Here is a 15,510-nt window from a genome sequence, read left to right on the forward strand (position 1 = left end):
TGATGTCCAGCGGCGGACTGCGGTCCTGTACCTACTCCCTGTAATGTGTCATGACTTGTGTACGTTATAGTACTTAGTACCTACACGGCTACATATAGTCATATTATAATATTATATATATAAAATAATAATAGTTACTATTGTCTATTATGTTACTATTATATGTATAAAATAATAATTGTATACCTATATATAGGAAATAATAATTTTATTATTATTATGTATTTATGTCTAAGGTTGTTTGTATTATTTACTTATTATTATTTATTGTTATCGATTACCTTATGGAGTATGAACCGGAGTATAATTGTTTTAAATGTTATTTAATATCATAGGAAATGGTTAGACTGCCGCTCGTGGTGCATTAAAAATCAAAATTTTTTTCATATCATTTTATATCAATAGTTTGATTAACCATTAACTACAACGCTCTCTTGTCATGCGCCCAGGCCTACAACGGGCGCCCGACATCGAGCATACATAATAGTGCTGTTTTCCGAAAGCTAGTCTCGTTTGCTCTGCCCAATATTGTTTATTTTGTGCACTTACCAATGGGCCCGATTATACACCGTGCTGCATGTAAAAATGTAAACTTTGTGTACCGTGGCGCCTGAAGGTAAAAAGCAACGAACCCGTAATATACGTACCGGACTGCACTTCACTATGTCAAACTACATGAGTAGTGCCTCCACTAGAAAATCCGAGTAAGTCGATCTGTCGCTGTGCTTACGAATAATACACGACATATGAGTGGAATGAATGGGGGGGGTAACCGTGTAGACAATAATATGCCAAACACATGCATATTGTTTTTTTTGGTGTAACGTAAATGTTCTAAGAGCTGATCGATTGATTGCATCGGTCGACTGACCGGTGCGTGTAAATTTGGTATTTTATACTTATTGGGCAGGTGTAGTTTGTCGTTGTTTGTGACTTGGATATTTTTTTTTCTTGTTTCAACAGTGACCAGTATGATGATGAACCGACAGATAGAGTCGATACTAAAAGGTAGGTATTACCAATGTTTCGTGACCAATGTTCACTATTCATTGATCTCTTGTTATGAAAACATTAATCATTAGGAAAATAAGAAACGCAAGTGAGAAGAATCGCAGGGATCAATTTAACAACTTAATCAATGAATTAAATCGTATGTTGTCCACAACCAATAGAAAAATGGATAAGTCCACTGTTTTGAAAACAACCATAAATTATTTAAATAAACAGAAAGGTTTGTTATGTCTATTTATTCTGTTGTAAAATATAAAAATTACATACTTTAATCATTTGTAGATATATTATTGAAATCAAAAGTACATGAAATAGACAATGATTGGAAGCCAGCATTTCTATTAAATGAAGAATTCACACATATAATTTTAGAAGTAAATTTTGTGGCTCAAATTTTTTGTCTAAACTAAATTTTTGTGATTTCATTATTATTTAGGCTTTGGATGGATTCATGATAGTATTTACATCATTAGGAAAGATCCTCCATGCATCAGAAACTGTCACTGCACTTCTTGGTTATCTTCCGGTACAATTTTTAAATATTTTCAATATTTATTGCTGTATAATCAGTGCTTGAGTTGGAAACAAATAGAAAGGAGATGCAAAAATATTTAAAAAAAATATGCGTACCTGAAGATTAAAATTTCTTATTGATTAGGATATAATGAGAAAGACAATGCTAACATATTTTTTTAAAAAAAAGTACCGCATCACCTTCAAATTCAAGCGCTGTGTATAATGCATATAATACTATATAATACATTACAATACATTAGTATGTTTGTGGTTCTAATGACATATTTTTTTTAGAAAACCATGGAAAATTTATCAATATTTAAAATAATTCATGAAGCAGATCATTCGTTATTACAAGATCAAATTGTAGAGTCCAGACTTTCAAAGAATTATGATAACGGTAATAAACTATTACATGTATCGGTATTACAAATATTGATGTCTGATATTGAATATCTTTTTATAATTTGTTTTAGATCGAATCGTATTTTCTTGTCATTGTAAGAGACATGACCCATTTAAAGATAAAGAAGAAATAAATGAAAAAAATCAATTTGAATTAGTGCAATTTTTTGGTTACTTTCAACCAAGTAGTGAAATTTATCATGGGGACAATCTTAAAATGTCATCTCCATTTAACAGTGATGAAGATGATCAAAAGTAGGACACACATATTTTGAAATTAAATTATGAAGTTCAAAACTACAATGTTTATTTTGAATGTATAGTCTAGTATTTGTTGGTATTGGCCGAATTATGACTCCACAGTTATTAAAAGAACTACCTGTTATGGAGGATATAAAAAGTGAATTCACCTCAAGACACAGTTTAGAATGGAAATTTTTATTTCTTGATCATAGGTGAAAAATATTTAAATATTTATTTTAACAGAATTTCATTCAATTTTTAACTTTGTGTATTTTTATATTAATTTCAGAGGCCCTTCAATTATTGGGTATATGCCGTTTGAAGTACTGGGAACTTCTGGTTATGAGTATTACCATATTGATGACTTAGAAGATGTAATATTGTCACACCAAGCACGTAAGTAAACAACTATAAGTATTTTTAGTTCATGTTATTAAGTATTTATTTTTTTAGTTATGCTAAAAGGTGAAGGAACATCTTGTTATTATCGGTTTTTAACCAAAGGCCAACAATGGATATGGTTACAATCAAGATATTATATTAGTTACCACCAATGGAACTCAAAACCCGAATTCATTGTTTGTCATCATCAAGTCATCAATTATTTTAATGTTATTAAAAAAGAAGGTGAGACTAACGACAGGAGAAAAAATAGTAAAAAAAGATTATGGCACATTCCTTTAAATGAAATTGAACATCAATCATCAAATAGTGATTATGATTCATATCAAAAGAGACATTATGAACAATCAAGTACAGACTCATCAAAAATGGTTTGTTAATTAAAAAGTTATTGTATCGTGTAATAGTAATATGAAATTGTTATTTAAGTAAATTGTATCAACTTAATTATTTAGTAAATATTGATAACTAGGGTGGACTGCCTAGGGTTATGATAATATTTTTCATATATTGAACTGTTGGGATTGATTAGCCTTAAGTGTAGGCTTTACAGTTAATATTCTTTAAAAATCACCAAACAGAATATTAATTTCTGGTAACTATTAGTGAATGATTTTGGAAATTTTATTTATATATTTAAACCATTATCCAATTGCCTCAGTCGATTTTCTAGCAAGATAATATGCGCATTTTTTAATTACAATGTTACAAATTTTATATACTCATATCATTCTAACAAAAATATTGTAAAAAAGCCAATGTGTCAACACGAATAATAGCACGAAAATGTTCCATGTGCGTGGGCAAGTAGGAGGAAAACAAATTATGATCCGACATCCTCTTGAGACATTATATTATGTCTCAACAATTTACCTTAAAATGTTATTTTTGGAAACTAATCTTACCTTCTAATATAATTAAACATTTTAAAACACATTTTTATATTCAAAAATTATACTAGGAATGTTCTTTACGAAATAAATATATAATTAATAATGTTAATAAATATATTTTATACGTTTAGAAAATTAGATCAATTGAAGATATTCGAAATTCTAATTCTGAAGTCGAGTCATTGACATTGGTAGAAAGTAAACATGATGTTACTGAAACATTGAACAATTATTTAGAAAATGCACAATCTTCAGTAAAATTACCTGCAGGCTCAGTTTCTCCAGTAAGTTAAACTGTCAAATTTAAAATTGAATTGGTATAAATAATATACATGAAAATAGTAGTCTTAATAAGCATTTATAAATATAATCCAGATAAAGCATGAAAAAGAAGTCTACAGCTGATCATATTGTGAATTATATTTGCATAGTTAGGAATAGGTTGTTAGGTACTGAGAGTTCTCCATGTTATGGATGTTATAACTTATAATCATTAATCATCATGTATGGTTTAGATGCCGACTTGGAGTTTTATATTAAACTAGGCAGTTTAGTGTATTTTGAATTTAGGAGGGGTATAAGATTATGTAAGTAACTGTTGCTTACATCTGTTTTTAAAGCTAGGGCCTCAATTTGGTCTTCTATTCGTATTGAATAGAAATCCGAGATATTTTACATCAATGGAGCTGACCCCCCGTCTCTTGATCGGATAGTGAAAGTGTATGAGCTGTTTTGGCTTTGTTGCTTTTGATTTTCCATGTTTTGAAACATAGAGATGAGTTAGAACTTTTAGAATGGTAGACTGGTGCCTAAGATGGCCATCAGCGTAGGTTCCAGATAAAAGTATTATTAGTTATTGTCTACAGTAACATAATAAGAGGAATGGAGAAATGTCACTTTTGAGGAATATTCAACAGTATTGTATTACAAATTAATGTAAGCTGTTTCTTAATTATTTTAATATACCTAAGTATTTAAAATACCAATAAATGATGGAAAATTTAAAACCAAAACTGATGATACATTTACATGTATATTTTATACTTATTAACACATAAAATACATTTAGTCACAGGAAAATCTTATTCAAGATCAATTACAACGTAAACAAGAGGAATTACAAAAAACTATTGTCAAGCAACAGGAAGAACTAAAGAAAATAACTAAACAATTATTAATGGCTCGATGTGGAATTTTGCCAACATTTATGGACGTATGTAATATAGGTTTATGGCTCTATTTGATTTTAAGTTGTATTCAGACTATAAAACTATGTTTAGGATTCTTTACAAACATCCACACAGACTTCCGAGCAAACAACTCAACCAGAAATTTCTACCAACCAAATAATTTGTTCCAATACTAGTGGAGAACTTTTTGAAACACGTCCATTAATATCTTCTGATGTCTTATTATTACACGAACGAGTAAAGACACTTTTACAGTTTTACCTATTAATTATTTATTTTACTTATGCATTTTATTTTTAAAGAATGAACAAGTTATGCAGCATTCCTATTCATCAAATATAGTACAGAATATGGTCGATGAGGGAGGAGGACAATTGGATTATAGTTTTAGTAATCAGTCTAATGATGTTCTTTTCGAACAAAGTTCTCCCTGAAAATCATAACAATTTCAAAGGTAGTTTAATTAATCATGTATATTTCTTTAATGATTAGATGTTAATACATTTGTTCAACGCTCAATGATTTTTTAGTAGGATACCATACAAATAATGAAGTGAGTGATAATTTTACTACAAATTACCAAATATGTATTTAAAAAAAAAATTATTTGTTTAAAGGGTTTTGATTATTTATTCTTGAAAACTAAATTATCATTTATCTTTTAGTTTATAATTATTTTTTACATTGTTCGGAAGTTATATACCATGTCGGCCACAATGTTTTCTTCCAATGTTAACATAGGAAAAAAACTATTGCTCGGTTTATATAATATGATTTCCTAATTGTATGTTATGAAAAAAAAAGTGAACTCTGAATTACCTAAACCTTAACCTAACCTACATGTGATCTCTAAATGGCTTTGAAACATAATATTAAGAATATCCACTTCACAAGCCCCCTGTCTGAAATGTTGTAAATTTAGTTTATTTTTTCTAATATTTTTTTTACTAACTCCACAACATAACATGTTTTTAATGTGAAAAATATACATTTACAGATTGTACAATAACTAGATTAAAAATATTAATAATAATAAAAAAGAATATCATAGTATGCAAAAAATAACAATCATTTTTAGAAAAATAAAATTTTAAAATCCTTATTAAAAATTTAATATTTTTAGTAACAGAAAATACAATTTTTTATCTATCATTATTGAAAATATCAAATATTTTATTTTATAACGAGAAAACTTATAATAATTTATCACTCAGGTTCATTTATACTATTAAAATTTTTGATCTAAATAATTCATTTATTCACAAAATGTAGAAGACTTAACCTAGATAACTATTTAATTGTAAATATAATCTTAATTTTTTTGCTCTAATTTCATCATATATATATTTTTATTTAGATGTAACCAGCTACCAGCCATATTTTTTGTATATATATATTTATATAAAATTTTTTCAATTGGTTGTTAGGCTAAATTGCGTTATTTGAAAAAAGATGTTCCTCTTTGTAGGTTCTGTTGTGGTTCCTTCGTTTTTGTACCTGTGTTGTCTTTGTGGTAATAGTTATAATTACATGTAAAAAGACCTATCTAATATGACTTAAGTTTAAAAATAATGTATCTGTCAATTAAACACTGTTAGTCATAACTTATAAGTGTACATTACTTAATACATGTAATTACTATTTTTTATGATTAACATTGGGTGCTATTGAATATTCTTAAGTTATAATTTTTTTTTTATTGATTGTTTTGTAGTTATTTTTGTGAATAATAATGCATTAATTTTATATTTAACATTGCATAAGCCTTTATAGTTTGTATTAGTGACAATACAATAATGTCCTATATAAAAAAACCCAAGAATTTGTTTAAAGATTTATAGAATAGTGTAAGTTTTGTTTACTTGATTTGTGTGTTTAAATTGGTCATTGATTTGTATGTTACATATTGGTGTGTACAGTAAAAATCACTTAGTAGGTCACCTGAATGGGCTGGATAATTTTGTTATTTGCTATATACAAATATATGAATACAAGTAAACAATTCTCATTTGTTTTTATAACAATTATACATACAATCATTAAATGCAATGTACTGTATTTATCAAAACTGTAAATGTAATAAATAATTTTATAATGATTCAAAAGATTCATTTTTGTATTATGCTAACTGATTGGTCTTGATATCAAATTATCCTATAATTTGGGTCTCTACATATAATGACTTTTGACTGGACTAATAGAAATTAAATTATGTGATTTTTATTGTATATATATATATATATATTATTGTATAATATGAATGATGTACAATGTGACCCTTACTATTTATTTTTGTGGTACTCAATTTGTGTAATTTAGTCAGTAAATAATTTTAAATATTTTATTTATTTCATACTTACAATTTATTATTCATAGTTTTTTTAATTATATATTTCTGACCAACTGAGTTTGAATTGTATTTGTATTTGTGTTGTTTCTATTAAACTATATACATCAATTCAAATTAGAAACAATTTATTATAAAGAGGATGAATAATGTGTTTTACCTATAATTATGTATCAAAATTTTAATATATAATTTAAGTAATTATATTTTCATTTTATTTATCTTTAGACAAATACAATTTAAAAAAAATATAACATATATATAGACTTATAAAAATATTAAGTAAATAAAATATATAAAAGTTGAATAACATGTCAACCATTTCCTTTTCTTTTTAATCTCAATTATTTGTCATAAATTTTAATGCTTAATTAAAATAGTGATCATTCAGTATGTGATTTTACTGTTTGATTAACTAAATCATTGGTTGTGTTTTCTGTTTCTTCCACAGCATTAGATTTGTCCTTCAGTACTTTACCGCCAGTAAATCCTATAAAACGAAATGAAAATAACTTTTGTCAATTATTGTGTTTAAGTTAAAAATGAAAATAAAAGTAATAAATATAAGATTATTATAGATATTACCTAGTACAAAGCAAGTAACAGTGGCAAATACTCCAACTTTAGCACCAGCCAAACATCCTAATGGACCTCCAACACAAGACCCAACCACAGCTCCAATAAGCGGATAAGACATTTTCTTCAATTTGGCTGCTTTGCGTAATGACTGTTCTGCTTGAATCACATTTTCATGTGTTGTCTCAACATGAGCATCAATTTTTTCGACATCTTCTTTTTGTTCCTTTAATTTAAGTATAAAAAAAAAAAAGCAGATAAGTGGATGTCGCTCTGTTGTACAGTAGATTACAAGTCATCATATAATGGATTGTATTAGACTTGAATTCAATGATATAATATCATTGTATAAGAAAAACTATTCTGAGCGGGGACAGTTTGTCAGTTTTGATATTTTATATTGTTATTATTTATTTTATCATATAAGTTGAATTAATGTTATAATATTATAATTTTTTATTTGTTTCTATGGTGATAAACAAAGCGTTAGAAATTAAAATCCCATTTTTAGCGTTTTTTTGTAATTTTCCGGTGGTTTTTCCCGTGGCATTAAATATTAACTATTGAGAAAATAGAAAAATGACATCTCTAAAGTACCATCTTGATCCAATTTGCTAAAAGATAAGGTACTATATGTTGAAATCGAAACACTCCTTCTGGAAGAAATTTTTTATACAGGATATAAAAAAAAAAAAAAAATAATAAAATAATAAAGGAATCCAAGATTGACAGTATACAAAAATTGGATGTTAGGCATTTGTTACATTTCACTCACCTCGATGTATGACAGTGATGTCTTATTATTATAAATTTGAAAGTAATAATTGTATTTAATATATGATTCTGAGTGGAGTTTATTTAAACCCATGGTTGCTGAAATTTCTTTAACATGTATCAAGGATAAAGGTTTGGTTTTTTTACATTTATGAAAACTACCGACAAAATAAAGAAATTTTTCTTCAAAGTATCAATTAGACTCAATTACCAACTAATAGACAATACTACATGATAATTTAAAAAAATGTTGACTGCCTGAAAAAGGGTGCATGGAAAAAAATAACATTGTGAAACCAATAAATTCTGTACTTTTCCCAGAATGTTTAATATCTAGATCAAACTACTGTTGTTTTCTTCTATAGTACAATCATTCAAAAAGTAGTTTACATGCACCCAATAAAAAATTATAGCTGTTAATCAAATGCCTATATACTCATTATAATTTATGGTACGTATATATTTTCTTATAGAATCTAAATAAGTACGTATTTTATTTGGTAAGTGAATTTTTATGCTTAAGTAGTAGAAAATAATTATTGAGGAAAATTATACTAACAATGAACAATAATTATTATAGTACAATTAATAAATAATAATAGATGAAAGGTAAGTTTGATTCTGATACATACATTTACTAATTTACTGAGATCTCGAAACAGATCTTGAATGCCTTGTATGTCTTTCTCAACATTTTTAACATCGGATTCAATTGCTAACATTTTTTCCTGTTTTTGTTTTTCTTCTTCAATAGATATTAAAAACATGCGTTTTTGATTTTCTATTTCTAATTGTTCAGTGTTGTCTTTATAAGTTTCTTCTGGTACAGCACTAGATTTGTATTCATTTAAATCTTCATCTATTCGAGCCATAAATAAATAAAATATATAAAACACAATAGCAAATTGGTGTCGAAATATTAAAAAAAAAATTAGGTACCTACTTCTAAACATATCAATAGCTTCCAATATCAATTGTTTGCTTGGATTCATCGAGTTGTCAAAGGTCTGCAGATCGACATCAGCAACCTGATTTCTTAAGGTTTCCATCTCCCTGAGTAATGCTCTTGCGCGTCTGATGGATTGTGAGGCTTTCATTTGTAATTGACGCATACTGCTACGATTTTCTAAACGTCTTTGCTGTGTACAACAACAGTTACATAACGACAGAACAATACAAATAATAGCTGTTGTCTGTACAAAACACTAACCTTGGCAAGATTGGATTTTAACGTTTTCAGTGTCTCCACTTGGTAAGGAATCGCGTTCTCGACAAAGTTTTTAATCGGTAGATCTAAATGACGAATCCTTTGCTTGGTCGTCCACAGGCTCGAACTCTCGGCCATGATTATTCTCCAGAATTAATTGTATCAGTTATTCAAGTCACTGCTACCTATGTAATATGTGAGATGTATAAATCCCACAGTGAGGACATTCGATCAAGGGGTAAAAAAAAAAACGATTGAACAAGATATTATGTCGTTGAAACGCCAGTCTATAGAACAAAATACTGTACAGTTCACTAACTAAAAGGATATTAACTCTAAAATGGCGAGTCTTAAAAGTCGTCAGAGTATAAGTGCGTTACGCATTTTCACGGTTTCGCGAAGTCGACTGATGACTGTCGAAGACCTATAATAGCTGGTGGATAACTACGGGTCGGACGTGCACAAAGAATATTGAGAAATGATAACAGCAATATGTTTTATTTTTTGTATTTATCGTACCTATCAGTTGTTTTGTTTACAAAATAAATAGTTTTTTTTTGCGTTTACTTCTTGTCTCTAATATTCAGCTTTTCTTCTGCGTTATTGGTTGCCTTAATTTTTCGAGTTTCCAAACTTTTTTCACGGACTAGATTACGGAGTATTTCATAACGATAATAAATCATTATAATCAACATATTATTATTATTATTTTAACATTTCAACAATTTAAAACGATTAAATGTTGATTTTGATTTTCAAACGGTTGTCGTTTATTACGTTAGTTGTTACGACCAAATAGGCTTATGTTCCACCGTCGACAATATATATATATACCGGTAATGTATACACCAAAGAAAACCAATATTATAATATTATAATGATGTAGTTAAAATAGGTATAACACATTAATTATATTACAGAAATACACGACGATATTATTAAGCGCGACCGTCGACAACTGATCGAGTCTCGCCGGTAGTAAATATTAAGTACAATATATTATATTTTTATTACTTATTATATTATCTTCTACAAATTACAATCCCGTGGACCAATGTGCAGTGTTTTATGTATATTTTTGACGATAGTGTTATTTATAATAATTTCATAAGGTTGTTTGTTGTACCCACAGACGAAGAAGTAAATCCATTGTGATTTATCTGCTGGAAGCCGCTGCTATTTGGTTTTGATTTAAAATTTGAATTGAATTTTTATCAAACATTTTCAGTCTTTTAACGGTTGTCTTAAACAATACTCAATAATATGTAGGTTGTTAGCAATATGAAAAATTGAGCACGATTCTTGTGTCTCACTGATTTTTCTTTTTATTGATAGTTCTACTATAAATTTTGATTTGAAGTATGTGTATACTTGAGGTATGATTTTCCAGCAGCATCTTGATGCTGGCCATAGACTGGAGCAATAGTTTACGGCAGATTCCTGGGCATGGGTATCTGTACCTTTCGGGGAAACATTTTACGACATGGGTTATATCCCATTTTACTAACATAGACAAATTGATGTTCTGAATAATCCATTTTACGCTGTTATTTTTAATATTAGAATGAATTAATCTATTTTCAAATTAAAAGGTAAAATTTAGGGCCCCATATAGGCGTTATGATATTTAAGTTTAAAACAAGTAATGAACATTTTATAATTTAAAATATTCGTTTCAAAATTACTGTTGAATAATATAATATATTGTTGCCTGAAATCTTGACATGTTCTTAAATTTTAGAGGCCCGTGCCCAATTATCTCTCATCACAAAATTCTTAGAACAATCATTAGAACTATTAAATTAACACAAAAATGATTAGATTAATATGGATTAGGTATTCATTAGTACACATCTGATTTTGTCATAAATACATCTAAGTAAATGTATAATATATAATAAGTATATTTGTAACGAAAAAAAAATTGGAAGAATACATGTGTCATGTGTAGATAGATTGATTGTTCATGAACTCAATTCATCAGAATTAGGTATTCAGGCGTTATTTTATTGCATGCCGTTTATTTTTTTTTAGTTGTTTATTGTTGTGTTTTAAAGTTGCGATTTTTAGATTGATATGATGAGTGAGGGTGTCATTTTTCGGAATATATTTTTTAACAGACAATTTGTTATTTACTAATGAGTATCCAATTAATAATCTCGTATGACTTATGATTGCAGTGTTAACATCTTATTAAAATGCCACCCAATTCCGTTGTAAAAACATCCCTAATTGTTGGTGGATTAACATTTCTGGGTTTTATGGCTGGAGGAAGACTTGGTTCTATGTTTGGTAAGATTCCTTACTTGTACAGATTAGATTTATTTACTATATGTACATACAAAAATTATAGAAAGATGACAGTGCCTTATACTTGTATTGATTTATAGATCATTTAGATTTTAGATACAAAATATGAGTTATGAAGTGTTTTAATGTTTTGTTTATTTTAGGAGCAGTTATTGGAACAGTTGTTTGTTCAATGTTAAACATAGACGAACCACCAACAGGATTTCAAGACCCTCGGCCTCGAGATGAAAATCCTCGCTTTACACCTTATCCCCGTCCAAGCAATACAAATCGGAATAATAAAAATAAAGTCAATAAATCTAAAAGTACAAAATTATATTTAAATGTATAATAGATTTTTATTATAAATACAATATTTTGTTTTGTTTATAGATGAACCGTGTGAACTATCAAAATGTTCAATATGTCTTGAACCGTTTAAAGCTTCAATTGTATTATTACCATGTTCACATATGTGTTTTTGTGATGAATGTTTTGAAAAAGTGAAAAAAAAAAGGGTTACTAATTGTCCAATTTGCAGAGAAAATATTGATGATTTTATGGATGTGTATCCTTCATAAGCAGTATTCTAACCAATCAAATTTGATAGTAATTTTTTTAAAACAATAAAACTGTAATATTGTTTTAATTTGTGAATGATCTTATTTTTTAAATACTTGTTATATTTATCTGACAAATGTAATGTACTTAAATAATATAATTTTAACTTTTATTAATGAACACTTTTAACTATGTAAAAAAAAAACTCAAATAATTATTAATTAATAATAATTGATAAGGGAAGTAAAAATGTTTTCTTTTTAATTTTATTATAATGATGTGTTTACATATAATATAATGTATTCAATATAATAATTATCAATATTAAAGATACAAGTAGAGTAAATTTACTGACTTATGAACTAAGGAGCCTATTAAATGCATTGTTTTAGTATTTAATAAGCATCTTTTTCATGGTGAAATTATAGTCTTAAAATATTTGGTGATTTTTGCCATTTTAGTACCTATTTATAGTAAAAAATTGGGGGGTATTATGCAGCGTACTGAGAACAATAAGAGATTTTCTTACATGACACTGTATAAGTCACTATTGCAAGTGCTTCAAGTCATCTAGTGAACTATACACTGTTCAGCGAGAGAATGCACCAACTCTGCGCATCTCTCCGCGATAATATTATTATCATTTTCTATGTATAATAAAATGTTCAAAGTATTATGACTTGTTTTGAGCTATTTAGACATTTAAAATTTTTTTTTTACAATACAGTTGGCTGTAAAATATTAAAGATACATAGGCATGTTTTTTTTTTTAAAGCATTTAAAGTTAAAATTTTGCAAATTTGAAATTACATTGTAGTTCAAAATTTTTAAAATATTCAATTGAAGAATTGAAAATTTAAACAAGGTTCCACATATAGTTAATAGTGTTTATGCTATTACCAAAAAATCTAATTATATAAAAACTTTTTTTTCTTGACATTTAAGGTTCAAATTTAATATCATAAAATATACTGAGTAGGTAGTTAGTAATATTATAGGCTGCCAGACCGTCTTCACTCAGAATCGTTTTTCGTATACCATTATTTTGTATCATTGAATTTAAATTTAACACATCTGCTACACTGTAGCGGCTACAGCTACGTCAGTAGACCCTAACAGAAAGTTACCCACTTACCAGATTTTTTTTCTTTTTAAATCTTATGGTTTTCACTGACCCCTCGCCAATGAGGACCATACAAATATAAAATGTTACAATAATTAATATAGCTAATGTGTAAATAAACAACCTGCAAAAAATATCTATGGTAGATAAAAATTGATTTGTTCAATCCTCATATTATATACCTATTATTCTTGTTTTAGATTCTGAGCTGACCGATGAATGTACTTATTTATAAAACAATGTTGATGTGTGTTAAATTAATGTTTTATTTATATTTGTCTCTAGGTACATATATTGTGTAAATAATGCTTCGATTTCTGACTTCATTAACTTTTCTGGTGCGAAAATGAATGAAGTTGGTTAGAATATCACCAACTTGATTAATTTTTGCAGATTTACGATAGAACAATATTATCTTTATAATAGCATAATATCTCTCAATAGTATAATAATTTCAAGTTTCGGAAAATAAAATATAATTTAATAATAATATACTATTTTCCTGAAACGCACTCCCTGAATCTTTATTTTATCAAAATATTTAGTTGATACCTAATCGTTGAGGTATTTTCGACAGTCTAGAAAACACTGATGTCTTATGAATATCACTACCCAATAAAAAAAAAAAACAGCATACCTAACAACACAATTAATTTAAAATAACTATCAAAATCAATAAGGGATATGTTAGGTGGGCTAAGATATCTCCCCAAGACTCTAGATTACTCTGGAGTAAGGTCTTAACATTATTTTTACGTTATTATAATACTACGTAATATATCATAAGAATAATTAATTTAAACTGATAATTATTTTTTTGATACAATTTATTTCTAATTATTCAAGTGTCAAGAATGCAAAATATTACAATAATTCACAGTTTATTTTAAATAATTATATACACAACAAAACATCATTTTAAGCACAATAATAATTTACATATACAGACTTAAACTAAACAATTATACAAATAAAGTAACTTTAAAATAAATTAAAAAAAAATATATGTATATATATATATATATAAATATATAATTAATGGCAAAATGAAAAATGTTTATCTAGATTATAGATTCTTGCCCAAATTCTATAGATTTGTGCATTTGAGATCTTATACAAGACACGTAGAAAAAAAAACGTACGTGCATATTATAAAATACTACTCGTTTAGTGAGTTACATTAGTTTATATTTAAGTACACTTGACTAAAGTGAATAAATATTTAAAAATTTATTTTAGGTTTTAAATTACCCTGTGGAAAAAACTTACGTTCAAATATAATAAACGAAAGTACATTATACACTTTTAATATAACGGCGATACGTTTGGCAAACAATATAATATTTTGCACAAAAGAAAAACTAAAATTTATTTTTTTAAATTATAAATGCTTTTGGTAACTAAACAAATGGGAAATGCATAATAGAAAAATATTTTGGCCTATGTTGGTTGTTGGTACACTTTCAACAAAGCCCATATGTAACTACTAATAGCGTTAACACAATGAAATAAAATATAATATGATAAATTAATTGATTTTGAATTTAGGGAAATAATTAACCATTTACTTGATTTCTTGCTTTAAACTATTAATAATTAACACGAGCCAAAATATTTTTCTAGTTTTAATTATAATTGGCCAATGACAATTTTAAAATTGAAACAAATGCCAGTTAAGGTAAGGTACATTAAAATATTTAAAGTCTAAACCTAAAGCGAGGATAGTTGCCAGAAGAAATAAATCATAAGTTAAATACAAAAAATAAAATAAAATTAATGGGTATTATTAAACAACTATAAAATAGATATCTAATTAGGTGTCAAGTGAATTTATGGTATTCAAGTTAATTAAGTGATGCTTTAAAATAATAAAACTTTTAATATTTCAAATGTGTGACTTTTGTGCAAAAAAAGTAGTAAGGATGGGCTGAAAATGTCATGACTTATGAGTTATTTGCGTGAATTCTAAAATT

At 27.2% G+C, this 15,510-nt stretch overlaps 3 protein-coding genes across 11 annotated transcripts; 2 read left to right on the plus strand and 1 right to left on the minus strand.

Annotated features, from left to right (window-relative positions):
- Positions 1-449: 449 nt before the first annotated feature.
- On the plus strand, positions 450-6,715 carry clk (clock). Of its 5 annotated transcripts, none has more exons than XM_016807291.1 (15): positions 450-704; positions 964-1,008; positions 1,083-1,231; positions 1,294-1,385; positions 1,448-1,537; positions 1,822-1,927; positions 2,004-2,187; positions 2,256-2,387; positions 2,465-2,571; positions 2,629-2,948; positions 3,602-3,754; positions 4,540-4,683; positions 4,751-4,897; positions 4,963-5,114; positions 6,018-6,715. In XM_016807291.1, the coding sequence occupies exons 1-14, from the start codon at positions 664-666 to the stop codon at positions 5,092-5,094; spliced, it is 1,842 nt and encodes a 613-aa protein (XP_016662780.1). In that variant the 5' UTR covers positions 450-663; the 3' UTR covers positions 5,095-5,114; positions 6,018-6,715.
- Positions 6,716-7,314: 599 nt separating this feature from the next.
- LOC100161689 (syntaxin-17) lies at positions 7,315-10,029 on the minus strand. Its single transcript, XM_001944576.5, has 5 exons — positions 9,568-10,029; positions 9,301-9,496; positions 8,990-9,216; positions 7,593-7,809; positions 7,315-7,497 (listed from the first exon to the last, which is right to left on the minus strand). Exons 1-5 carry the CDS (start codon positions 9,700-9,702, stop codon positions 7,391-7,393), a joined length of 882 nt encoding a protein of 293 aa, XP_001944611.1. The 5' UTR covers positions 9,703-10,029; the 3' UTR covers positions 7,315-7,390.
- Positions 10,030-10,115: 86 nt separating this feature from the next.
- On the plus strand, positions 10,116-12,813 carry LOC100163708 (cell growth regulator with RING finger domain protein 1). 5 transcript variants are annotated; one of them, XM_016807301.2, is made up of 5 exons: positions 10,116-10,400; positions 10,485-10,553; positions 11,745-11,856; positions 12,018-12,179; positions 12,247-12,813. In XM_016807301.2, the coding sequence occupies exons 3-5, from the start codon at positions 11,763-11,765 to the stop codon at positions 12,432-12,434; spliced, it is 444 nt and encodes a 147-aa protein (XP_016662790.1). In that variant the 5' UTR covers positions 10,116-10,400; positions 10,485-10,553; positions 11,745-11,762; the 3' UTR covers positions 12,435-12,813. The 5 variants fall into 5 exon arrangements, with proteins under 5 accessions (XP_016662790.1, XP_016662791.1, XP_003246872.1 ...); XM_016807302.2 differs by having other exon boundaries at positions 10,485-10,549; XM_003246824.4 differs by having other exon boundaries at positions 10,117-10,400; positions 10,485-10,539.
- The last annotated feature ends 2,697 nt before the right edge of the window (positions 12,814-15,510 follow it).

The sequence above is a fragment of the Acyrthosiphon pisum genome, chromosome A3 (genome assembly GCF_005508785.2).
Source record: "Acyrthosiphon pisum isolate AL4f chromosome A3, pea_aphid_22Mar2018_4r6ur, whole genome shotgun sequence".
Taxonomy (NCBI): domain Eukaryota; kingdom Metazoa; phylum Arthropoda; class Insecta; order Hemiptera; family Aphididae; genus Acyrthosiphon; species Acyrthosiphon pisum.

Bases quoted from the DNA above. Each gene is read 5' to 3' on its own strand.
- LOC100163708 (XM_016807301.2), top strand. From the start codon at position 11,763: ATGCCACCCAATTCCGTTGTAAAAACATCCCTAATTGTTGGTGGATTA. The intron at 11,857-12,017 runs GTAAGATTCCTT...TGTTTATTTTAG, and splicing joins AAGACTTGGTTCTATGTTTG to GAGCAGTTATTGGAACAGTT. The intron at 12,180-12,246 runs GTACAAAATTAT...TTTTGTTTATAG, and splicing joins TAAAGTCAATAAATCTAAAA to ATGAACCGTGTGAACTATCA.
- LOC100161689 (XM_001944576.5), bottom strand. From the start codon at position 9,702: ATGGCCGAGAGTTCGAGCCTGTGGACGACCAAGCAAAGGATTCGTCAT. The intron at 7,810-8,989 runs GTATGTATCAGA...CTTAAATTAAAG, and splicing joins ATCTCAGTAAATTAGTAAAT to GAACAAAAAGAAGATGTCGA. The intron at 7,498-7,592 runs GTAATATCTATA...TTCGTTTTATAG, and splicing joins TGTTACTTGCTTTGTACTAG to GATTTACTGGCGGTAAAGTA.
- clk (XM_016807291.1), top strand. From the start codon at position 664: ATGTCAAACTACATGAGTAGTGCCTCCACTAGAAAATCCGA. The intron at 705-963 runs GTAAGTCGATCT...TTGTTTCAACAG, and splicing joins GCCTCCACTAGAAAATCCGA to TGACCAGTATGATGATGAAC. The intron at 1,538-1,821 runs GTACAATTTTTA...TATTTTTTTTAG, and splicing joins CACTTCTTGGTTATCTTCCG to AAAACCATGGAAAATTTATC.